This window comes from Geospiza fortis, unplaced genomic scaffold, assembly GCF_000277835.1.
Source record: "Geospiza fortis unplaced genomic scaffold, GeoFor_1.0 scaffold428, whole genome shotgun sequence".
Taxonomy (NCBI): Eukaryota; Metazoa; Chordata; class Aves; order Passeriformes; family Thraupidae; genus Geospiza; species Geospiza fortis.
This window is the reverse complement of record NW_005054409.1, coordinates 60,964-85,698: the sequence shown is the minus strand read 5'-3', so window position 1 is coordinate 85,698 and position 24,735 is coordinate 60,964. Positions and strand designations below refer to the sequence as shown.

The 24,735-nt window shown below is 38.0% G+C and overlaps 1 protein-coding gene across 3 annotated transcripts in view; it reads left to right on the top strand.

Annotated features, from left to right (window-relative positions):
* Positions 1–24,734, top strand: part of USP6NL (USP6 N-terminal like) — a 106,597-nt gene extending 81,863 nt beyond the window's left edge. For all 3 annotated transcript variants that reach the window (XM_014309180.2, XM_031061314.1, XM_031061315.1), the window contains exons 7-14: positions 591–700; positions 2,910–2,958; positions 4,590–4,710; positions 7,787–7,881; positions 9,421–9,486; positions 9,574–9,673; positions 11,797–11,949; positions 22,643–24,734. In XM_014309180.2, the coding sequence (XP_014164655.1) occupies positions 591–700; positions 2,910–2,958; positions 4,590–4,710; positions 7,787–7,881; positions 9,421–9,486; positions 9,574–9,673; positions 11,797–11,949; positions 22,643–24,111 (2,163 nt within the window). In that variant the 3' untranslated portion in view covers positions 24,112–24,734. The remainder of the gene's footprint in view (positions 1–590; positions 701–2,909; positions 2,959–4,589; positions 4,711–7,786; positions 7,882–9,420; positions 9,487–9,573; positions 9,674–11,796; positions 11,950–22,642) is intronic.
* The last annotated feature ends 1 nt before the right edge of the window (position 24,735 follows it).

The window sequence follows — 24,735 nt, the reverse complement described above, 5'->3', positions numbered from 1 at the left end:
AAAATGGATTTAATTATAAAACACTAAAGCAAGTGCTAAAGTAGACATATTCTACAGCTAAATTAGATTAAAACAGAAAGACAGGAAATTACTAGAGAAATGTCCATTATCTGTATTTAGATAATAACTGGCAGCTATGTAGCTATTACTTCTGCTAGAGAAAAAGACAGGAGAAGTATGAAAAGCACACTAAATCATTTCCTTAAAGCCTAGTCTAGAGCATTTGCATCTCAGGTTCTTGTTCCTGAGATTTAACTTTCTCTAGTGCTGTACTTGCCTCAGACATGACAATAAGAAATTTAAAATGCTGAAGCAGCCTTAAATATGGGTTGTAAATGATGTGTCAAAAAAATGTGTATTATGGGATGGGTCTTTCTGCATGTTTACTCTGTGGCTGTTTCTCTGACTCATAGAATTTGACGATGTACACACTTATTTTGGAAATTAAAACTGTTAATCTTGTGAGTTGCTATTCTGTATTGTTTTAAATCCCATGATGGCAATTAATTCAACACAGCTGTACAGTCAAGCAGGTTTCTGCTCTTTTAGAGTTCACAATTTTAAACCTCTGTTCTTTCCTGTACTCCCAGAAATTGAAGTATCAAGCACGAGGGTGCTCACCAGATATTCGGCAAATTGACCTCGATGTGAATCGCACGTACAGAGACAACATCATGTTCCGGGACAGATACGGTGTGAAGTAAGTCAACCTCCATCTCCCCACAGATTTTAGCCTTCCTTTGGATTTTGTATTCTCCCATTATCTAATTCAGAACCAAATAAAGCAGTCTTTTTGTGAGTGAGCATTTATTTACAACTACCAGCCATAATGCTTTTGGATTTCTTCAAAATGTTTTGTTTCGTTATATTTTTTTGCTGCCACTGGAGGAGGAATATTAGGCAGCTGTCATCTTTAAAAATGCTTAATAGTGAAAAAAGTGGGAATGCAAACATCAGTATTATTACTTGCTTGCAGCATCAGCACCCTGCTGAGAAGAAGAGGGTATTTTTCCCCTTCTGTCTCTGTATTAGTTCAGTTTTTAATCTCCTTTTCTTGCCAAAGAAGATTTTATGGTAGTCTGCTGCTCTCAAAAAGTGATACTCAGAGCTGTGGGCTTTAATGTGATAATAAAAGAAATATTTTCTTACGTTATTATTCTGGATATTTTGTGGAAAAAATCCTGAATCAGGGGAATTTCTTTGAAGGCTGTAAGGAAGGAGCACAGAGCAGAGATTCCCAGGCTGAGATGGTTCCATGCAGCCAGTGCAGTTCTGATCCAGGGCTGGCAGTGCCTGTGCTGCTCAGGCCTCTCTGTGTTCTGTGCACACATTTTAGATGTCAACAGGAGCTCGTTGCCTGTTCAGTTTGGGGTTAACACAAGCAGAGCCAGCTCCAGTCCCTGTGGCTGGTGTAACCATGCCCTCCACAGGAAAGCCTTTGGCTGCCTAAAGCAATTTCACACTTGGAGCAGATCTCAGAGTTACTGTACATATATTATGCATTTCCAGCAATGCCTCGATGAAAAATTCAGAAATCGTTTCACATAGCAATGAAATAAAGTCCCCTGGGTGAGTCAATTGCTTGTTTGACTTTTAAGAAGACTGTATGTCTTTGAAGGTTCATTCTTTTCCAGGTCTTCAGTGCTACCATCTAGTGTAAATAATGCTGAAGTCACTGTTATTCTGTGTAGGGAGCTGTGAATGAGATTGAGCTCCTGTGCTCAGTTTCACGTGGTCAGCTGAGGGTACAGGAGGTTCCTGTGTTCACTGGGGACCTGTTAGTTTGTCATTGTAAAATGAGGCTCCAGATTAAACTCTAGTACCTTGTTACACTCTTCTTTGGTTACTGGAGAATGGCTAAACTTCAGTTCTGCAACAGGATGAACCAAAATGCCACAATGCAGATGTTTTGATAAAATTCTCCAAATATAAATTTTCTTCCCAAATGAAAATAAGCGCCTTCTGGCTTATGCTTTCTTTTTTTCTTTTTTTTTTAGCCTGCTAATATCTCTTTCCATTCATTGATTAGTAACAGGGAGAAAATTTCACTGGACAGAAAAAGGACAATATGCAAAACTCTGCTGTTAAATTTTAGCAGTTTTACTTTTAGATGAAAATAGGCATTCAGGTATTCAGATTCTCTCCTGAGCAGGTGACAAAAAGTAGCTGTGAGTTTAAAAGTTGATTATGAGAGCCCTTCACCATTGTTTCATACACTACTTGAAAAGAGCAGAGTGATGCTGGCTGGTTTGGTGTGGTTTGGGGCTTTTTGTCTGGCTACCATCACAAGTTAGACTTTTACAGAAAGCAAGGGACCTCTACAAAGCTTTTTTGTAATTCTAGCTCTGAAATACCCAGAGATCAACAGAGAGTTGAGCACAGGCTGCTGAGCCAGAGTTAATATTGTTTTACTTCAGTTTGACAGTAGCAGTCACTAGAGCAGACTTTAATTTCAGTGCCAAGATTAAGACACCTTTGTGTATTTCACATCTTCACTTCTACATCTCTGTTTGGAATCAGTAACAGCTGTTAGTGTTCTGCAAGCACAGAAAACAAGTTTGGGGAGTTTAAATTTTGGCATTCAGAATAAATCAGTGTTTGAAATGTCACCCATGCAATGTTTCACTTTACCTGTCTGTAAAAGTCATGATGTGTCACTACTCTCTTCTAAAGGGTATTGATACTTTTTGAAACATTTCAATGTGTAAAACATCATAAGGTGCTAATTACAAAATAGGCTTCAAATCAGAAGCACTTATTGTTGTCAAATGTGGTTTATCCTGTTCTTTAGTGCTAGACAAGTTAAATTGGGAAAACGTTTCCAAAATGCAGTTCACTACTTCTATGTTTTTCTGTTTTTACAAAAGATAATACTATAGTTTTCTCATTTTCTGCTCTTATTTCTCCAGGCAACAATCTTTGTTCCATATTTTAGCTGCATATTCCATATATAATACGGTAAGCTGTGTTCCTTCACACTTAAATCTGGTTTCTCTAAATGTGCTCTAAGATAATAACTTGCATCTCTTTCTCCCTAAAAAACCAACAAACATTTCAGAGACCTTTAGAAGTACATAGAAAAAAATTATTTATTGACATATTTTGAGTAAATAAAGCATCTGAATTATGAGTTTTATTGGACAGACTGAACTATGCTTACAATTTGTAATAATAATGAATTTGTGCTGTGCTGGAGTGTTATGTGACTGATATTTCCCCCATTCTATTATCTGCCTCCCTTTCATTTGAATGATGGGGAGGAAAATACTGCAGAAAGACACATGTTGGAGTCCACAGGTGTATTTCATAATTTTTTTTAATAACCTGAAAGGTTAAAAAAATTTGAATTAGTTTAAAAGGTTGCATCTTTACATTAGTGCTTGGTCTTGGCTGCAGTCCTGAATGGGATTTATTAGAGTATGGTTCCCAGACTGTAAGGGTTAGAAGCTTATGTATTTTGTAATGTCTTTTGACTGTGCTAAAAATAGAAGAAAAAGAAATGCCTTCATATCCACATTTAACTGTGGTTTAACTATTCCCTCATTCCTTGGGCCCATTTTGAGCATTTCTGTGCATCTTCCATTTCATATCCATCAGCAACTCCCCATAAGTCAATATAAAATATGTTAACTTTAGAAGAGGAAAGAGAAATTAAAGCAGTTGAATTAAATACTGGTTGGTTTGGATTTTTTCAGATTTCTAGGAATGTAACCTTTCTGTCTGACCTTTTCTACCTCGTAGAAAATATTGGACTGGTATTTTCAAGTTGCATGAATAATTATGTTTAAAATCAAAGTGTAATGATGAGAATATTATAGGGAAGTTTTTATTTTGCACTTCTTAAGTTATTTTGCACTTCTTGATGTATTTTTCCTCTTAATGTGTAGCAGTTCTTCTGCTTTGTTTTTATCTCTAGAACAAAGTTGTGCTAAGAACTTGTAAACCTGAAAAAACTTACTCTACAATTAAGTAATTGTCCTTACAAATACTTTATTGATGGGGTTATCTTTGCAGCTGAATGATAGTGACAGCTGGTTCCTGCCATAAAACCCAAAATTAATAGCAGAGGAAGTACTCAAGTTCAGTTTTGGAACAATAAATTTTTTCTTTGGGTTTATTACAGTTGCTTGCTATTGGGCTGCTAAACTTGAGCAAGTTTATAGTTACAGGTCACTGTTAAAAAATCCTGTGTTTATCAGATGGTGCCCTGACTGTAAACAAGAACAAAGCCAGATGCTCTCACCCTCCATAAAACACCCCAAATTGCAACTAAATGAGAAATGCATCCATTGGACAAAAAGATGATACAGTAACTTGAACATATTAGTACTGACCAAGGATTTTGTTCATCAGTAGTGAGTTCTAATGAGCAATCAATACTTCCAGGTTACTTTGCAGTTGGAGGGTTGTGCATCATCCCTTCTATCTATCAATATTTTTAATGTTTAAATATGAAGTGTGTTTGGTAGGAAGCTTTGCTATCAGGACAGGCATCATCTTTCCTCCACTAACTCAAGGAAAAGCTAGAAGCTCATGTCTATGAGGCTTTTGTTTCCAGCATTTTAATATTTCCACTGTATGATTTCCAGGAAGTTGGATACTGTCAGGGAATGAGCCAGATCACAGCTTTGCTCCTGATGTTCATGAATGAAGAAGATGCCTTCTGGGCCTTGGTGAAACTTCTCTCTGGTCCAAAGCACGCTATGCATGGTATGGAGTTTCCTGTCAGTGTATTTAGGTTTCAACCTGGCCTATTTAAGCTGAAAATTATTTGAAAATGAAACTGTTCTGTTCTGATTGGTCAAAATTAAACCATAATGAGAGCTTTATACTTGGGGGAGGTATTGGATGTTACTGAGCTCTCATCCATAAGAGAGAGTAATGGTTTTTATATGTGATATCTTTCAAATAGTTCTTAATGAAAATCAGATGGTTTCCTCTTCTCTTATTCTCTCAGGGAATGTAACCAATTGAAAACTGGTAATGTAGACATCTATATAGTAATAAAATAGCAGTGGAAGCCTAATACAGAATGTGTAAAGTAATATTGCAGCTGTGCTATCGTTTGGCAGGACAGGAATCTACAGTAAAAAATGGACTTGTGTCTAGGCATGAACTTCAGGCTTCTCAGTTTTATCTGTACCTCACACAATTTCTGCCCTCATGGTGTTGTTGCTCTTGTGTTATTGGTGGTTCTCTCTTTCCATGCCAGATTTAGTATGATCTATGCATATTCCATGGCTGTTGGTATGGAACAAGTCCAAGAATTCCAAAACATTTGTGATGTTGCAGTTCTAGTGATTTAGAAAAGCTGTGCTTCTTGGAAGCCTGCAGAAGTAAATGTCATCCAGAACTTGGGGTTTTTAGTAAATTTCCAACAAGTTCTAGCTGCTTTTGCCTGCTGAAGAATTTTTCCTTCTGTGATATCTTCCTTCCCATACTTTTCATTGTTCCTGGATGTTCTCCACCCCCAAATCAAAGGGATAGTTTTTTATTTTGCTGTTTACAGTTCTGCAAAGCTATCAACTCGGGGAGGAAAAAAAGTGTGATCTGACGTCAATGTCCATAAATGAAATTTTGAGTTCATCAAATGTCAAAAGATTTTCTTGGAGCTTTACACAATGATAGCACAGACTAAAAACATCTTACAAAAAAAATCTATAAATTTCATAATAATCCAAACCTGTGTAACTGCAGCCATGTAGAATACTGAGCTCCTCAAAGCTCACAGAAAATTCTTACTTTGGGGGAAGTAAGTTAAAATCAGGTCCTTATTTACCAAATCATGTGCATGATAAACTAGAGGGTAAACACACAGGCAGAGGAGTTGCTTGAGATGTTGCAGACCTCCCTCCTTCCCTCCTTTATTCCTGTCACACACCTGTCAAGTGATGGGAGAGAAAGGAGGGAGCTTTGAGTAGCCCAAGGCTTGATGAGCTTCTCCACAGAGCATATGAACCATTGTGTCACAGCTTTATTATACACACTGAAACTGAAACTCCTAACAGGAGTGCCTGTTAGGCAAGTGTGCATTTATAGAGGTTGATAAAACTTTAATTATAACTCATATGTTCCCAGTTTATCATTTATTAAATGTTGCCAACTAGTCTAAGGTTCTGCTTTCAGCAGGTTGGACCATATAATCTCCAGAAGTCCTGTCCAACCTGGATTTCCTGTGATTCCTTGAGTTTATCTGTTTTAAATGTCACTGTGCATCTGTAAATATCACTGTAGATTCTGGAAAGGAAACTTTAAACTCAGGAGACTGATTTAACTGATGTCATATTACAGCTTGCACTTTCTGTGTTCTTCTTTGGGGAAAGTAGCTTAAAGCACTGTCTTTAAAGCTTAAGGAATTTCAATTCCAAATTGCCAAAATCCATGAAGAAAAACTTGTATAGTTGCACTTGATGCCACTGACCATCAGATACTTGTCTGAAATAGGCATCTGCCTATGGAAATCATGGGGGTGGGCTAAGAAATTCAATTAGAATCATATTGGCAGGATTAGGATGGTTAAAAGCTTCTCCCCACAGACAAGGTTTTTCATGGTTTTTTTCAATTTTACCTGTGATACAGCAACCTGGAATAGTTTTTGGGTGCAGCCCATTAGCCAGACTAATTTCTAGTATAAAACTACTTAAAAATAAAGAGATTAATTTGGCCTCTCTGGTATTTCATATTGTATGGAAGATGGAAAGTCTCTAGATGATAAAATACAGACATCTGACCCTGAAAATTATGTGCTTTTTTGCAAGCTCTTTCCAATGATCTTTCTATAGTCTTAAAAATTCAGGATAATGAGTTGGTGTATGTAAATGTAAAAGAGCAACTTTTCATGGAAAAAGAACCTTTATTGTTATTGTTGATGGCTAATTAGCTTTGATGTAGTCACTGTTTACAGTAAGAAAAAAACCAAATGCCTTGCCTGTGTTATTGAAATTTCCAAATATGCAACCTGACATTTAAGTATTGTAGAATTTGCATTTGTATCTATGAAATACTAAACTTGTGTGAATCTGAGGTTTTAAATCTTGTGTCTTAGTGACTGTGCACTGAATTGCACAATTGGAACTAGAAAGAGTTTGCTTTTCAGTTTGAGACTTTAATAAAGTTGCATGGCTGCTATGGGTCTGTACTTGTTCTTCCAGTTTTCATACTGCTTAGAATATATTGGAGGTTTCTTTTAACTTCAACTCTGCTGATACCTCAGGACTTAGAATTTTCCATGTGTAATCACTAAAGCAATTAGATAGGGCTTTTAATGCCCTTTGTTTCAGTTGTGTGAGCTGACAGTCTTTGCTTATAGGATATAATCATGATATTTGTCTTGCTAGAATATCCCTCTTGTCTTTTTATGGTCTTTTCCTCAATGCAGACAGTTCTAGTAGATACCTATGCTGCTTGCCCTTCCTTCATGAATTTTCTGGGCTATAATTTCAATTTTAGTGGGTGAGAGTTGTAATTCTTTGTTTTGGTTTTCTTTTAAAGAATAATTATAAATGTGGTTTCCACATGATCTTATATTGGTTTGACTAATGTAGGACTGATGGATCTGCTGTCATTTGTCATTCTGATGGAATATTTGTCACTAAGGGAATGCATTGACTGTAGCTATTTAGGCAGGAGTGTGTGCATATCTGTATAGAGACATCAAAATATTGTTATGAATATCTGTTCAGATCCAGTGGTCTTATAGAAGGATAATGTTCTTGGAGCCTTAATGGCTTTTTTAATGTCATTTACTAGTACAAATACCTGTTAAGTGGCCAACTTCTTTTCTTAGGTTTTTTTATTCCTGGTTTTCCAAAACTGATGAGGTTTCAGGAACATCATGACAAAATTCTGAAGAAATTTTTGTCCAAACTTAAGGAGCATTTGGTAAGTATTTATTTCACTATGCAAGCCATGCAAACTTACAGCTTTGTATCTTATTTCAGTTCAGGTGAACCCACTAGATCAAGAATAAGCAAACTTCAGGAAAAAATGTGAAGTTTTAAAAGGCAGAAGTATTGTTGTTTTTGTTATAGACAAAGTTATGGTGCATCTTGACAAAGTTATGATCAAATTGGATGCTAAGACTGATTAATTTGGGTGTCTGTCTCACTTTGGACCTCTGAGTTAAGGACAATGTGTGGTTCTTCTGTTTGGCCTTGTGTGAGCTTCTGTAAGCAAAGTGATGCTAGAACATTTTATCAGGGGCTTTTTGTATGTTTAGCTTGTGGTTGGTTCATCTATGGACAGAGGTGACTTTAGGACCAATCAGTTTAAGTTTCTATTTTAAAAGTAGCCTTTATAAGAGGTGTTAATGGTCCATTTAAAATACTTCTATTTTCATGAAGCTACGTGTAGAGTTTTCTCTCTTTTAATGCATTTAAATAGAAAATAATATGCCTTTTTTAAAAATATTGGCTATATTTATTCTAAGATGTAAATTATTTTTCTAATGGGAGAAAAATGCCCTTCCAGTAGGCATCAAGAATTTCCTTTACAGTACATTGGTACTGCCAGAATCCGTCTCCAGTTCTTAAAAAGTAGTGTAAGAGATGGTCACTTGCAGCAACATCTTTTTCCTCATCTCTTCCTGTGAGTGTGTCACTAAAATGAGCCAATGTTACCTCCTCAAAGACAAAAGTAAAGCCTGCACATAAACCAAAGGGATTTGGCCCATTGTTTATTCAGTGTTTGTATAAATAAATTCTTAAATTTGGTGCTTAATTTTTGGCAAAGCTGAATCTGGCAAGCATAGAATCTGATGTTGTCCCACAGTAAAAATTCAAGATTTCTCAGCTTTTCTGCTTTTACTTTGGCTTTTCGTCTTACTGTGCAAAGGACTTTGAAGAGCTCCACAAAGCTGCAGAGAAGCTTTAGCAATCTTTGAATGGGTGTCATAGCTGATGGATTATCTGTGCTCTAGGGGAAATCAGGCCCCTTAATCAAGAAATAAAATTCTTATCAGCCTACATCCTGTTTGAGGCCCACTGGTCAAAGAATTTGGGTTTTTTTCAATAATTTCTGGTGGATATGTATTTTTGTAAGGAAGTCCTTTCAGCCTTGTTACAGAGGCGTGAAAGACTTAATGGACCCAGTGCCTGAACTTGGGTTGCTCCAGAATACTGATTTATTTTCTTGAGAGAGGATTTTATCCTCTGTCCCAAGAACATGATAAAAGTCTAGGATGTATTAATACTTTAGCACCTCTAAGTGCTTGTTCTTCAGGTGGTGAAATTATGAAGAAAAGCTATAAAAACCAGAATTTGCCTCTGTTGGATTGGAGTAACAGTGTCTTATATAGTTAAATTAATTATTTATGGTGACTATTGAGTACATTAGCCTCAAGGGGAAAATGTTTTTTTATGGAGAATGCAAGGCATTACTTGGATTTTTGAAAGTATTTTTCAACTTCTGTGTTGTCTGCAGGACTCCCAGGATATGCCCACCAGCTTTTACACAACCAAGTGGTTTTTCCAGTGTTTTCTTGATCGTGTGAGTATGTTTTTCTTTCTGTTGCTGTTTTTAATTGTGACTTGGGGCAGACTGTTTTCACAGCATTGCCTGATTCTGTCATTGCAGACTCCCTTTACATTAAGCCTCAGGATATGGGATATCTACATACTTGAAGGAGAGAGGATTCTCACTGCTATGTCTTACACAATTCTGAAACTGCACCGAAGTAAGAAAGAAATCTGTCAAACCTTTGAAGCCTAAACAGAGGTTTAGCTAGTTTTGTTCTCATTTTGTGTAGTTTGACCTTAATGTGTAAAAATCTTAGTTTCCCACATGCCTTATGCTGCTTCTGACAGATATTTTTCATTCTTTATGCACTGAAAGTTAAAAATCTTTGCTTTATAATGGTGTGTGTGTTGTGGGTTGATCTTGGCTGGATCCTGGTGCCCACTAAGCTGCTCTATCCCTCTCCTCTCCAGCAGGACTGGGGGAAGGAGAAAACAAGATGGACTTTTCTAGACACCAGGGCAGCTGTGGGGAAAATTAACTCCATCTCAGCTGGGCCCAGTGCAGTGTGATTGTCAAACAGAAGTATTTATTAGAGTAAGAAAGTTACTTGGACCTGAAGTCAGTTGTATTACTGACTAAACAATGGGGAAAAGTGTGGTAGTTTCATGGTCTGGAAATGGCTTCTTTAGCCACAGGATTTAAATTAATCAAAAACCACACAAAGAATGAAGACTGTGCCATTAAGTGGTGAAAATCTACCAGCAAATACCTCAGCAATGAGGAATCCCCAGTCTGTGTGACTTTATGCCATTGTTTTTCCAAGAATGTAATTAAAATCCAGAAATTCTCTAGTCTGCCTGTGTGACCTTCTCCTTCATCTCTTGACTTTGGGTGAAGTAAAATTTGAGATTTTGAACAGAACTGTCTAAAGCGTCTATGCCTGGTTCCCCAAAGTGACTTGGCATCCTAAGTTCCAAGGACCCAAAAAGCTTTTGAAGGTGGATGGTGGCTTCTAATGAGCATTTATAAGGATGATACTTTGTAGCTCAACTTTGAGACACTCCTCCTGTGGGACTTGGGCTTTCTGAGTGAAGTCATTTGACTCTGTGTAAATGCAGAGATCTGTGTGGGGCCCACAGAATTAATGTTTTAATTTCCTTGCTAGTTTATCCTTCTTGAACTGTGGTGATGCTACCTCACTGTCTCACTGGGATGTTTTCATCAGTTTGTTCATAAACAACTTGGAAAAATGGAACAGGTTACCTTCTACATTTCTGCACTTGAGAAAGCTAAACATTTAGAGGCAAATCATTAGGCTTAACATTTTGGTTTCTCTTTATTTGCAAATAGATATCTACATGATTTTTTTTTATTATTCACCACTCTTTTAATGGGAAGACCTGAGGAAAAAGTCTCAGTGTGGATTTGCTTGCTTAGCAAGTACACAGCAGCTTCCTCCATGATCAAACACTGAGAGAACCTCACGGCAGCAGAGGAGATGAGAGGGCTGGCAGAGAAGCTGGCAGAAGACAGATTCTGATTTGTTTTCCAATTTCTTGTCTACCCTCAAAAACATGGATAGTATATTCAATCAGTGTCATTGTGGAATACATGCCAAGAGCATTTTTATTACAGCACCAAAACATTTTTTTATGCTTTCCATATTGAAATCATACATCTGAAACTTTTGATGATGTACAGATGATCAAAAAAGAGACACAGGTATGCAGTTACAGCCTTGCAATTCACATGGCCTTACTGCTGTGTAAAAAGGGAAACAAAAATAATCTGATAATTATAAAATGACTTTCAAAATATGACCTGAATTTTTAGAGAGCCTGAAGCAATGGTTCTGAAGTGTGAACTGCCATCATCATTTCATTGGGAGTTAATTCAGTTGTGAGTGAGGGTGCTGTAAATAGGGATTTTTAAAATGTTTATCTGCTTTTCAGAGCTCCTGATAAGAGAGATGATGTCTGTTGTACAGATCCAGAGCAGTGGTTCTAAGTAGAGGATGCAGGCTGACAAATAAAGCCCTGAAGCTGTTGGACATGAGAAGGCTGAAGGAGGGTGACTTGTAGTTGGTTTTCTGAAGGTGCCCCTTTTTGAAAAACACTGTCCTAAGTAAAGAATAATGTGTAGAAAGGATTTCCATGGTGACTTGCAAGTGAATTTTAAATGTATTTTTAGATCTCTAGTTGTAGAAATCTATTATCTGCCTAATTAACAAATGTTTTTCATTCTACTTTGAAAACAAAACACCTCATGACTAAAGTACGTTTTTGAGTATTCATTATCAAGATGTCTTAATGTATTATGTAATATTTTCTCCTTATATAGAGCATCTGATGAAATTACAAATGGAAGAGCTTGTAGAATTTCTGCAGGAGTCTTTAGCCAAGGATTTCTTCTATGAAGATGACTTTGTAATAGAGCAGCTCCAAAATTCTATATCAGAATTGAAACGAGCAAAACTGGATTTACCAGTAGCTGGTAAGAAACTTGCAAATATGCAGAGTTAGATATTTGGAGTTATTCACACATTGGTAATTTTTAAATGTTAATTAATGCTGTTGAATACTGTGCAAATATTTTCCTCTTCATCACTGCATAGATTTGGGGAATTTTTACCCAAAAATATTTTACAGTGTAAAATCACCACTTTTCCTTTCCTGGATATTCCTCTTCTTTTGGTATTTTATTTACTGTTTTTAAGGTAATGGCAAAGCACTGTGAAAAGTACCATCTTCTGGTAATTTTATTAACTTGAATTTATAAAACCTTTCAGACAGAGGATCAAATATCAAGGTTTCAAAGTGTCTGAAACACTACATTGTCTGGGAATCCAGACTGTTTTGTAGATTGATTAGATGTGGACCAAATTTCAGGTCAAATAGCTTCTTCTGTTTGTCAAATCCAGATTTTTAATTTTTTGCAAGTGATAGACTTGCTGGGTGTTTAATAGAACAGTTTTCATTATTTCTTTTTAGCCTTTGTGCTTTTTGGTTGCAGATGAGAGATGGTTGTTTCATGTGATCTTGCTTATGAAATGTATAGGATCTCTTTAAGATTCTATTCTTTTTTCTATCCCTATCTCCATAGTCTTTAATTAGAATTTTTCTTGTGATTACTCAGAGTTCTTTTACTTTATCCTTGCTAATTGTAGAAAAGTATGTGAGAAAATGTTTTTTAAAAAATTCCAAACATGGCAGAATTTACCTTGAAGTAACTTTATTAAGTTGCTGTGGTTAGCTTTCAGAAGTTAAGAAGTGTCAGAATAAAGGTTGCCTGTGTAGCATTGTTGTGATAATTTGTTCTTTCATTAATGAACTTAATTTTTCTGTTTCTGTTGACATTATTTATTGCATGTAGTATTGGGCTGTGTCAGGACTCCTCATCACAGGTAAATACCTATTTTACCTGGTTCTTCAGATCTGTTCCTATGGAGTACAAACACTTCCTGTGTATTTGTTTCTTATTTTGCTTCTTCTCAGAGTCCCTATTTCTCTTGCTCCCTATTCCTTTGTTTTGCCCTGTTCCTGAATTTATGTACAATCTGTCCAGCAGAATTTCTTCCACCCACAACAGGTCTAACTCTGCTTTCTTTCCTTTTCATCTGCTTCCCCCTTCTCACCACAGCATTCCTATTTCACCATCTCTCCATCCTTCTCCCCCAAGCTGAGTTTCAGTTTTGACTTTCTCTTCAGAAGAAGTTGTTCTTTGTCTCTACACTTCAGCCAGGTGCTGTCTCAGGTGTCTGGTGCAGTGGGTGACAATCTGAGCAGCTGTGTCCTTCAGCATCAGTGCCACACCACCATGGTGCAAGGAGATAGATCATAGGAGTCCTGTCCAATCCTAAATACAGAGTTCTCCATGGTTATGTTTGAACAGTGAGGGGGTTATCCCAACAGCTTCCCTTGTCTGTAGACACATAGGGGTTTTTTATGGATGTGATAAAGTAAATTTCATCAGTGAAAAGTTCCACTTGAAACTGTGGTAGGGGAAGAATTGGAAAAGATTTTTGTAGCTTGCTACTTGATGGAGGTAGTGTATCTTCCAGCCTAGAAAATCACATGCATGTAAGTCATATTGAGATTTTCTGTGGAAAATACAGAATTTACTGGAAGTTTTCTTGATGCGAAGGCAGAAAGTCTGTTCAGAACTTGTTTGTTTTAAGGCCTTTGTTTTGGTAGAACATAAAATGTCTTCAAATGAAAGTTTGTTTGAGAATACTCTGGATTTTCATGGAAGATTCAAGGAGGATTTAGGTGATATTAGAGTCACCCCCCTTGTGACAGGGGGGTGAAAATGTGAGACTCACTGAGTCTTCTTGTGGATACCAACAGCAAGGAATGGTGACTGTGTTCTCTTCCTGAGACACTTTGGCAGTGTGAATGTCTTTTGTGTGTTGGTTTTTTCCCCCTGAACATGAATGAGAAGGTTTAATTTTAAAATAGGAAGAGCAAAGCCAAAGTGAAGTGTATTTTGGTGCTGGAATTGAGCTTTTTCCTTTTTGATTTCAGATTAACCGGGGCAAGCCTTTCATGGTGGTATGTTTTTGCTAGGGGTAGAAGGGAACATTATTTAACCTTTCACAAACTAAAAATAAGATGCCTTCAGCCTAACCCTTGGGAATCTAGCTGATTTGTCTGCTCTTATTACTTGAGTGATGTTGCCTCATTTGTTCTTGGTATAAATTTCATAAGCCTTTGGTTTTATTTTTTAAAATTTTCTGCACTCTCCTAATTTTGGTTTTATTGATCACTGTCTTCAGGCAATATTCTTTTTCAGGTTTTGAACATTCTCTAGACATTCAGCTTTGTTCTTGTGTTGTGATAGGATATCAGGTGCCCTCCTCAGCTGGGCAGAGGAGAGAAAACAAAACAAGATTTCTGGATCAATATAAGGACAGGGAGAGATCACTCAGCAATTGCCATCATGGGGAGAACAGGCTTGACTTGAGGAAATTAACTGAATTCATTATCAATTAAATCAGAGTAGGATAGTGAGAAATAAAACCTTGATAAAATCCTTCTCTCACTCTTCCCTTCTTCGTGGGTTCAACTTCACTCCTGTTTTTTTCCCACCTCCTCCTTCCCAGCAGCACAGGGGGCAGGGAATGAGGGCTGTGGTCAGCTCATCATACATTGTTCCTGCTGCTTCTTCCTCCCAAGGTGAGGACTCCTCACACTTTCCCTTTCTCCAGGGTGGGGTCCCTCCCACAGGCTGCCAAAACCTGGCCATGGAACCCCCATGCAAATGTCTGTCTGGCTCCACTCTCTTTACTACCTTGAATTGCACTGTTTTTCTTCTAATTTCATCTAAAACATGTGAAACTCTTAGAGGTGATACAGCCACAAAAAATACCAGCCTGCTCATTTAAGTATTCACTGTAGCCTGAGAAAATAATGTTTATTTTAGTTTTCTCATCTGAAATCAAAGTACTACTTCCTATCTTCTACTTTTTTTTCACTGAGCAAAAATTACACCTTTAAGAGCTAAAGTAAAAATGCATGTTAGGATCAAGAAAAAAAAAATCTTCATCTTGCAGTTGCATCAGTATCAGTCATCCAGGAATAGCAGTGAGCTAATTAAGCTCAGTGGAATTTTCCATCTGGCATCCTTTGTTAGGCTGTATAGATTTTCCTGCCCTAGTAGGGTAAGCTGCAGTAGGATATTAAAAGAGGTAATAACTTTTGTGTTACTTTAAAGTGGATGTCTATTTATGTCTGATGTAGCTTTCTCTGGCTCACTTCCTCCATGGCTTCTCTCCCTGAATTAAGGAGCTCCTTGTTCCCTTCAGAGCACAGAAGGAAGGGACTTGTTTAATATTTTCTCACTGACAAAGCCCTTAAAATGCTCAGCCAGAAGAGATGCGTGTTCAGGAGATCTTGCTAATTTTGGGTGTCAGTGATTGGCACTGTTTTTACCGTGGCTGTTTTGCATCAAGAAGGCCAAGGATTTTTCTTCCTTTCTGTGCTGATTTCTAGTTGAGTGCTGACCAATGCAGGGTAGCCCATAGCAACTCCAACCTAGAGAGGGTGCTTTGGAAGTCTGATGCTGTTCCTGCACCCCAAGGTGGGCATCCCTCTATTCCCATGGCTCTGGAAACAGGGGGCTAAGCACACCTCTGCCTGGGGAGCTGTGGGTTTTTAGACCTTGGAGAAAGGAGGCTGTCACAGCTGTACATAAAAACTGTCCTTGAAGGTCTCTGACACAGCCTCAAAAAGAACAAAAGGCAGTTGGTATTTTCTGGATTGCCTGGAATGTGATGAAGTATGTCCACACCGTGGCTGGTTCTTGAAGAGCACACTCACCTAAACTTGTGTCACTTTACATATTCTCCTGGAATCAGATCCAATGTAAATTCAACCATCCATTCCTTAATTCAAGGGTGATATTAAGACCATAATGTGAAAAATTTTCTTGGTATACACCATTGATTCCCAAAATTCCTTGATGCAGATTTTTTCCTTGTCTGTTATTTAAAACAGCAGCTAAATTCTAGAAATGCTCACAAGATATGGATAGAATTTCTAGCTTTGCTGTATTTTTTTTTCCTGTAGGACTACATGAATAATGCAATGCTCAATAAACAATATTTATATATGGATAGATTTTTATAGTGTCTGACTTTAATAAACAGAAGTGCTTACCAGTGAAAGTTCCATATTAAAAATATGTTGCTGAAAACAGTTTATTAATCCAGTGTTTTGTAAACAAGACAGCCAGGCCCATTTTCAGGATGTGAAGCCCCTCAGGTCTCTTCTTGAGACAGTTTCTGACCTGTGTTTTAATATCAGGGTCCTGAAAAGGGTGGACAGGGAGTTCCTGGGTTGGTTTTTTGTGGCTGAAAGTTTAATAGACTTTGCAGCAGCTGAAGACCTTAAATCAAAGACAAAGGTCTTGTAGCTTAATTTTAAAGCAAAATTGGCAAATTTGGAATTTTCCTGTGTCCTTGTGATTAACACCAGCTTTAAACTGCTGTCCTTCTAGTTTTCCCAATCTTTTCTGTATTTGGGGAAAACTAGCAAAGTTTGAATCTTGCATTTGCCATAAATTTAAAAATGTTTATCTGATATTTTTCTTTGAAGTTATTAAATTTATTATCAGTATCTTTTATTCAATGATCTATTTTACACAGTCATCAGTCATAGTGCAGAAATGTATACTACCTCAGTAATCTATTAAATAATGTCTATTCTCTCCTGTTAATGAACCTTCTGGCAGCCAAAGCAATAGAAATATGTAAATCAGCTTGGCTTTCCTGTTTCTGATGGTGTCTTTCTTTTGGTTGTGTTTTGTTTCAGAGGAATTTTGGATTTTTCTCTTGTACTTCAAGAATACACAAGTAGCTATTTCAGACAATGCACTTCATGCTTTAATAAACTAAACTAATTTTTTCTGCCTTGTTTTTTGTGTGATGCAACTACTTTACAATACTATGAACTAAAATAATATGTGGAGTTATACTAATACAGTTAGTGTATATCTTTAGCAGTTTTAGACTTTGGCTTTGCATCATTTAAAAGTCTTTACTGTTTAAAACTTGCATGAGCTTTAAATACATGATCCAAATAGTTGTGTTGGTCATTGCTCACATTGCTGTTTAAAACTGACTTTTCAAGGAAGTAAATTTTCTGGCAGAAATGTGGAATTAGGAATGTAAAGCAGTGGTTAATTTTAGATATTTCTTTTTTGCAAGGGCACTTTACAGATGTGCAGCTGATCACCTGTATCTTCTGGCTAATAACCAAACCCGTTAAGTTTTCTGTTGTTTATCTGAATGCAGATGTTTATAAAATAACTTTTCCTTACTGTCAGTACCATAAAAGTGACACAGCTGCAAGAGAGGCACACAGTGCTTTTAGTTCTCCCTTCAAGTTGTCCAGCATTATTTCATTTAGCAACTCCTTTGCCAATGATGGCATATAAAGGAAGGAGGAGCAGAGGTTGACTTTCAGACAGCAGCTAGAGCTTCTAGTGCAGGCACTCAAGTTTCTTTAAAATTCTCTTGGTCTTGTAAACTGAAGAAGATGGGATGTCACTGGTCGAAAATAAACACAAAATTTCAAGTTGTCATTTTAAGAGGTTTTTTTTGTGACCATTACTATCCTTGAAAATTGTGTTAGAACAGTCAAAGTGCATGTATTCTGGTGCTGAAATTAAGGACTAGACTGTTATTCACCGGAGAGAGCACTTAAAGCACTTTACTCCAATTATATGTCTGCTGCTCGATGCACGAGGCTGTTAGTGCCTCCTGGAGCAATTATCTCTGAAAGTCTTGTAGTGCAGATTGACTTCCACTGGGTGGTGGCCAAGGCTTGTTTGAGCAGGAGGAAGTAAAGAGAGGCAAACTTTCTTTCATATGGCTTGTCTTTCTTATCTTTTGGGGGACAGTCAGATCTGCTCGTATTTGCTTTGCTCCTTTTCACGTCAGGGAATATGTTTGCCAGCAACAAACAAGCACCTGAATGTTCTTGTTTTGCTTAAGTTGTCTCCCTCTATTCCATTGCTCTCCTTCCTCACCCATTTTTCACCATATTTCCTTTGTTGTTTTCTTATTTTATGCTATATTGCATAGAAGGCAACTAAATCACTACCTTTCTTTTAAAGGAAAAATAGAAAATCCATAGTTCCTGCTCTGTAAACTCTGACACAAGCTATTATAGTGGTTGTTTTTGGGAAAAGGCAGTAACTAAACTGTCTAGAAATCTACTCTGTTGAAGGAAGGAAGAAGGATGAAAGTAGAGACATCCATATCTCACAGGAATACTGGCAGCTTGGGAAAAATCTCATTGCCCTGATTACTTCAGAGGACAAAGGGATATTTTGATTATTGTACAGGTCAAAACAGTCACAGCTGAACTAGACATCTTTGCCTTAACTTCTGCTTTTAAAATGCTTTCAATTCTTGTATGTAAACATCGCAGATTGTATAGAGAGGCACTTGTCCCAAAAGTACTTCTTACAGAATGTGGCAGTTTCTCCATTTCTCAGTCAGACAGATATGTCCAGACAGTGAATTAACTCAGATCTTGGATCAGCAACACAAACAGATACTCAATTGACTTTCCTTTAAAACATCCAACTAAAATTTCTTCCTGCTCAAACCGGAGGAGTTTGAACAGTGAGTGTGGTTGAAATGCTACAGTAGATGGTTGAGAGCTGTGTGTGAGGCTTTAGGCAGATTTGGAGTGGGAAAATGTTAGATAAAAGAAATGGGGCTTGAAGGAATTGGTGCTTTTGCATGCTTGTCTGGTGAGCTGTTTGTGTACCTCTTCAGGTAGAGATGTTTGTTGTGCCTTGGTTTCTTTTGTTTGCTTTTGCATTATGTTTTTTTTATCCTCAGCGTTTTGCTTTTATTACCTTTTTTCTTTCTTTCTTGCTAGCATGCAGCATCATGGGTTTCTTGCTGTTATTGCTGATAGTGGACTGCTTAAAGCATTCCCAAACACAGTTGGCATGTTCTTTGTGCATTTGAAGAGTGTCCCATTGCAGTCATGTGCATGGTGGTAATTTGGTTATCCTCTACTTGTTTGTTTTGTGAGCTTTTTTGGAACTTCAGGAGTTTTTATTGGGGTTTTTTTTTCTATTTTGGTTTGGGTTTTTTTGAATTCTTGTTTCACTGGAAGTGGCAATTCCGTGTGTGTATAGGTATTTATGTATGATCTGTACGCTTCAATTAGAATTAAGCAGCCATTTTGCAGTTTCAAAAAATTTCCTTTAGAAGATTCGTTTGCCAGATGTCTTTTTAGATCCTTAAACAATTCCTTTCCTCTCAGTGCTTTTTATGGCTGGAGGTGATCAGTGCTGGAGCACCTTTGAACCAGAACAAGGCTGTTCTGGTAGCCTTGATTCCTGAGTTGGTACCTCCAGCAATGTGGCCTTGCTTAGTTCCACAGGCAGATGTGGGTGACTGAGCAACCAGTGCCCCTTGTTGGCATCCAAGGTCAAGTTAAACCAAGTTTTGTGGAAGTCCTGTGGCTGAGGTTTAACCTGTATTTCTTCTTTTCCCCACTGAGCCTTTTTCCATTGTTCTGTATTTTGTTTTCCCTGACAGCACTGAGCTCTGGTGTTACCAGCCTATACACACAGGATTGTGCTGTTAAAATGCAGAGGTTTTCTTCTAGGTGAATTATTCTCTTGCAACATTTTCCTTGTTACTCAGGATGTGAATGAATGTTGAATTCTAACAATTTCACTACAGACATGGCAAGATTTCTCTGATAGTCATGTTACAGCTGTGATTCATGTTACAGGATACATCATCTAGACCATGCAGCCCACATAGGCTGTAGAGTGTTTCTTTACCCTGAAATGAGAAGGAAAGGTGACACAAAGCAGCCTTGATAGAATTCAATAAAAATGTCTGCAGTATTCTCACTTGGGTTTATTAGAGCTTAATGGTAATTAGGAAACCTTAAGTGTGTGAAATCAAAAACCAAAACCTCACACAAACCCCACCTTTATAGTGCAACCTGGTATATTTAAAGGATCTGCTATTGCTCTGTAGACATTTCTTAGAGTAAAAGCTGGGAGAAAATAAATCAGTTCATGTTTTTGATGACCCTGGGCAAATGAAGGAAGCATTGCAGCTACCAGAGGAACTGGTCTTCAGGTTTTTATATATATGACTAGAATATTTTAACTTAAAGTGTGGAAGAAAGTAAACACTTTTTCTAAAACATGTCTTCTATACAAGGACAGAAATTAAATAATTTAGCAAAGCTGCAGAGCCATTTTCTTTTGCTATTCCTGGAGGCTATAAATGGATTAGCAGCCCATAAAGATTAGTTCTGTATGATTTAGATGGCAGGTTTTTGGTATGTATTTTGGATGTACCAAAGTATTGTTTCTTAATGCAGACTTCATGTTATTTTCACATTCAAGATTAGTAAGACTGAAAGCACTGCAATTTATGGTTTAAGTAGCAGGAATGTTTATTTTGTACAGAATTCACTTTTATTTAGGAGACAAGATCTTCACCTTTGCCTAATGGTGTATTTGAGGATGCAGATGGAATTAAATGATACAAATGCCTCTTGCCAAACAGAAGCAAGTTCAGAAAGTGAACTCCTATTCATAAAGACTAAAGGATGATTTTGGAGAGGCTGGTGCAGCAGCCAGTGTATTGCAGAGCTGTTAAATCACCTCTTTTACAGCATCCATGCAACTCCTTCCTTTGTCCCCTCATCTGTTCTTCCAGTGGTGGAACACTCCCTTGCTGGGGGGCAGGTCTGAGAGCCCTGTTCCAGATTTTATTTGGGAATAGTGGGGGCCCATATTGAAAGAGACCAAACATCAGACTTGGAATTCCAAGAGCCACTCACTGGAGCCTGGTGCTGAGGCCTGGCCCCACTGTGTTTGCTGTTTGTGAAGTGAGGTTTCTGAAGTTAATTCTGAAGCAAAGAGTAGGTTTTAGGTTTCCATATGACCTTTGACCCTTACAAAGAAAAATCAAGAATACACTAGTTTAATTGTTTGGCAAATCTAGGCTGTTTCTATTAAGTGATTTATTTAGTTATCTTGTTGTGATGGCACCATTGTGTTCTTCTCTGCTGTCCTCCTGGCTGGCTCAAACTCAGTTTTCCTTTTGTTTATACAGCCACTGATCCGTGCTGGTAGTTTGTTACACTGTTATAACAAATTACAGTCACCTTGGCTGCTGGCTTTCCTCAGTGTGTCTGTATCAGGCACCACTCATCAAAGATTGAGCTCCTGCTCATGCCTGTGTGAATGAACATAGCTCACTTGTAACTACAGCCCTTGTCAGGGAGAGGCAGTTGTGTGTATTCACTCCTGTGAACCCTTGCAGACAAACAAGGAATTACAAGAAAGAAATTACAAATAGCTAGAAAGTGACGTGCTAACTCTCTGATGGGAAGAGATTCTACAGTCCTTGCCTTAGGAAGAAGCAGAGATTGGACAAAATTATTTTACCAACAGCCATTTTATACCATTTATTTTGTATAGCATTTAAGCAATGGTAGCCATTTCTTTTTTCCTCCTTACAACAAAGCTTCTGTTTGTAAATAGATACACAGCGAACAGGACTTTAAACTTTTGTGGTTTTTTTTTAACATCAAATGAATTAAATCTAGATTAATACATTTAATGAGAAGTGCATGACCTTTTCTTCTTATAATGGGAAAGTAATGGATGACACAATTAAATAAGTTATATGCAAATAGATATGATAAAATACTTTAGCTGTGATTATGGAGGGCATTGACTGCTAAGGAGAAGGATTGCAGTAGAAAATTTGATGTGAATTGTTCTGTGAGCAGCATTGAGCCATGAAACACTTCTTCATTGTTTCTGTATGTCACTGTGGGTTGCTCTGGGTCCCCACACTGTTGATGTTTACCACTGGCTGTTGCAATGTGTTTAGCTCCAGTCTGGGAGAACTTCCCATTCGTGTCCTTGTTCTGTAAATGATGTCCTTGTGTCCTACAAAACCCGCCCATGGAACACTCAATTGAAACCATGACGTGGCCAGGATTGGTGTCAGCTGCTTCAGTTGTTCTATGTTGATAAAAAGCTGAACTGGAAAAAAAGATTCTCTGTATAGAGCCTTTTACTGGAGGTTTTTCATACTGAGGATGAAATTTCTAGGCAGGAAAGGGTTTAAGGGGAACAAAGTCTTAATTGTCTAGATGTTATTGAGGAGCTTCACCCAAAAACTGAAGTGAGAGACAGTTCAAAGATGTCATCTGGGAACTTTGTGCATGTGAGGGAGGAGCTGGTGATGTGGCTTGCTAGAGGTGAACGTTAGAGGATGAATGAATGGAAAACAATCCAATGGGAGAGTGATATTGGGAAGGATTTTTAAAGTGGACAAAATATTTTGCTTAATGTAACAATGTGAGGAGGATTCCATACAGAGTAGGTACTGTAACCAACATGCCATCTAGGAAAAGGAGGTTTTTTTCAGCAGTGTCATGATAGAGCAAAAGCTTGGTGAGATTGCATCAGCTGTAGGAAGGAATAACTGGTTGGGATGAGAAGCTAAAGAAAGTCTGTGTTTGATGTCAGTGTACAGAAGAACCTTTGAGGTGTTCAGCAGAATGGTGACCCAGAGAGAAGCCAAGTTAATTTCTAGCTATTTGTGCTTGCATGATAAACAGATCAAAGAAGGCTTCTGCACAAATGTGAATTTATGTTATTCATGTTCTTGTTTTAGGTAAAGAAGATGAATTTCCAAAGAAGCCATTGGGGCAGATTCCATCAGGACCTCTGCCTTCTGTGCTTAACTCCACTCCAATGCTTAATGGACAGAACAGTACTGGTACACAAGCAGCAAGACAAAGGACAGAGAGAAGACCATCCACAGAAGAAGAATCAGAAAGTTCACCAAATAACCGAAAAAGAATTAATTCTGTGGAAAAGAAACCTTCCTTAAAACTGCAAAAGATTCGACCAGTAGAGACACCAAACAGTTTGCCTAAGAATGAGGTGGATACCAGAAAAAAGCCTCAGCCAGCAGAGCAAGACAACTCAAGTCTATACAATAATGCAGCTGCTAATCAGAATTCTAATGCTACTTCCAACACAAGAAGGGAATTTGTACCTAAGTGGAATAAACCATCTGATATCAAAATAATGGAAAAGACAATGAAACTTACTGCAGAGGTGAAAGGGAGGCCAGTAAACCATTCTGGTTTGGGCCCACCACCAAGTCCTGGAGAAATGCAGCCTTTGAATGTAAAGCAAAAGGTGAGGGTTTTGGATGCTGATGAAGGTAAGCGAGGGTCTAATGCATCTCAGTATGACAATGTTTCAGAGGATGAAACTGAGAACGAGAATGTTGTTGAAGAGATGCTTGAGAGAGCTCATCCACAAAGTCCTAGGCATGTAGCATTTTCTAATAGTCCAAGAAAGCAAATGGAAAAAACACCAGCTCCATTAAAAATACCCAATAATTACACCTTCACTTCACAACCCAGATCTCCAAAATATGCATCTCAGTCTGATGGTCCATCTCATGGACTGAATGTAAAGCAGCCACTGCCAGGTTATAGTAATCCCCCTACTTACTATGGGAATTCTCCAAAGCATGTTTCCAGTATAGGCAATGCAGGTTCTGCACCTCTGCATTACCATGGGAATCGACCCAGCCCCTCTGGAAGGCCATACGCTCCTTTTATGCCAGTAGATTATTCCCCAAATAAACTGCAAATGAATTCCTATCCTGCCAGTCGCCAAAATGCTCTTCCAGCAGCCCCTGCTCAGACAGAAGTCGCTCCTGTTGATGCATACACCAGCAACTCGAGGTCCTCCCCAGGTGTCAAGTTCATCATCCCTCCAGCAGATTATTTGCCAGAGGAGAGAAAGTGGCCGGATGCCGGCTACGCCTACAGACACGAACCCTACAGGCAGCCCTGGAGCCAAGACCTGAACAAAGGCCACTTGGATCATTTCCAGAAATACCAGCATTTTCAGCCAACACCTTTACATGAGCACGGTCTTCCTGCTGTTTCTGTGGATAGTCCAGTGAGATACAGGACTTCCCCAGCCTTGGAAGAGAATGGTTCTCCACAGTACCAATATGCCAGCCCGTCAGCTCAAGCCCAGCACTATCGGAGCAGAACTGATGGATTGTCTGTGCATCTGAGTGTGCATGAGTCTGTGCATGAGTCTGTGCTTCTCTGAGAATCTGGCTGTGCTTAGTAAAGTGGCAAGAACCAAAACCAGTTGAACAGTACTGTGTTAGTAGTAGTCCTCCTCAGTTCTCTGAAATGTGGATTGTTCATGTGAGTTCAAAAATAACGACACTTTTTCAGAGATGTTTCAGACTTTGGTTGAAAGCTGGTGGAGTTCTTGGACTTGCATGGAAGCTACTGGAAGTGATCTAATGCACATAGACATAGCAATAAGCTCATATACATCACGTGGTTCATGCTGTCGTCGCTCCTTGCATTTTAAATAACTCGTGTTACAATCCTTCTGCCTAAAACCTGTAACACACTGAAAAGTTTTGACTGACATTGTTAATGCACTGTACAGATGTGTGCGTGTGTGCCTGTGTGAGTGTGCACTTACAGTACACAAACTCATATGGAAAAGAGCTAAAGAGTTTAAATTTGAATGCATTTAACTTTGGGCAAAGTTTGTGAAGTACTTTTATTTCATATTAATTTTTCTTTGTAATTTATTTGAGAAGCCATTCATTTTGAATGGGAATTTCTGTCATTTTTATACAGCTGCCTCAGCATCCCAGTATCTGTTCTGGGCAGGAGAGATGCTTTGGGATTATTAATTTAATCATATGTGAGA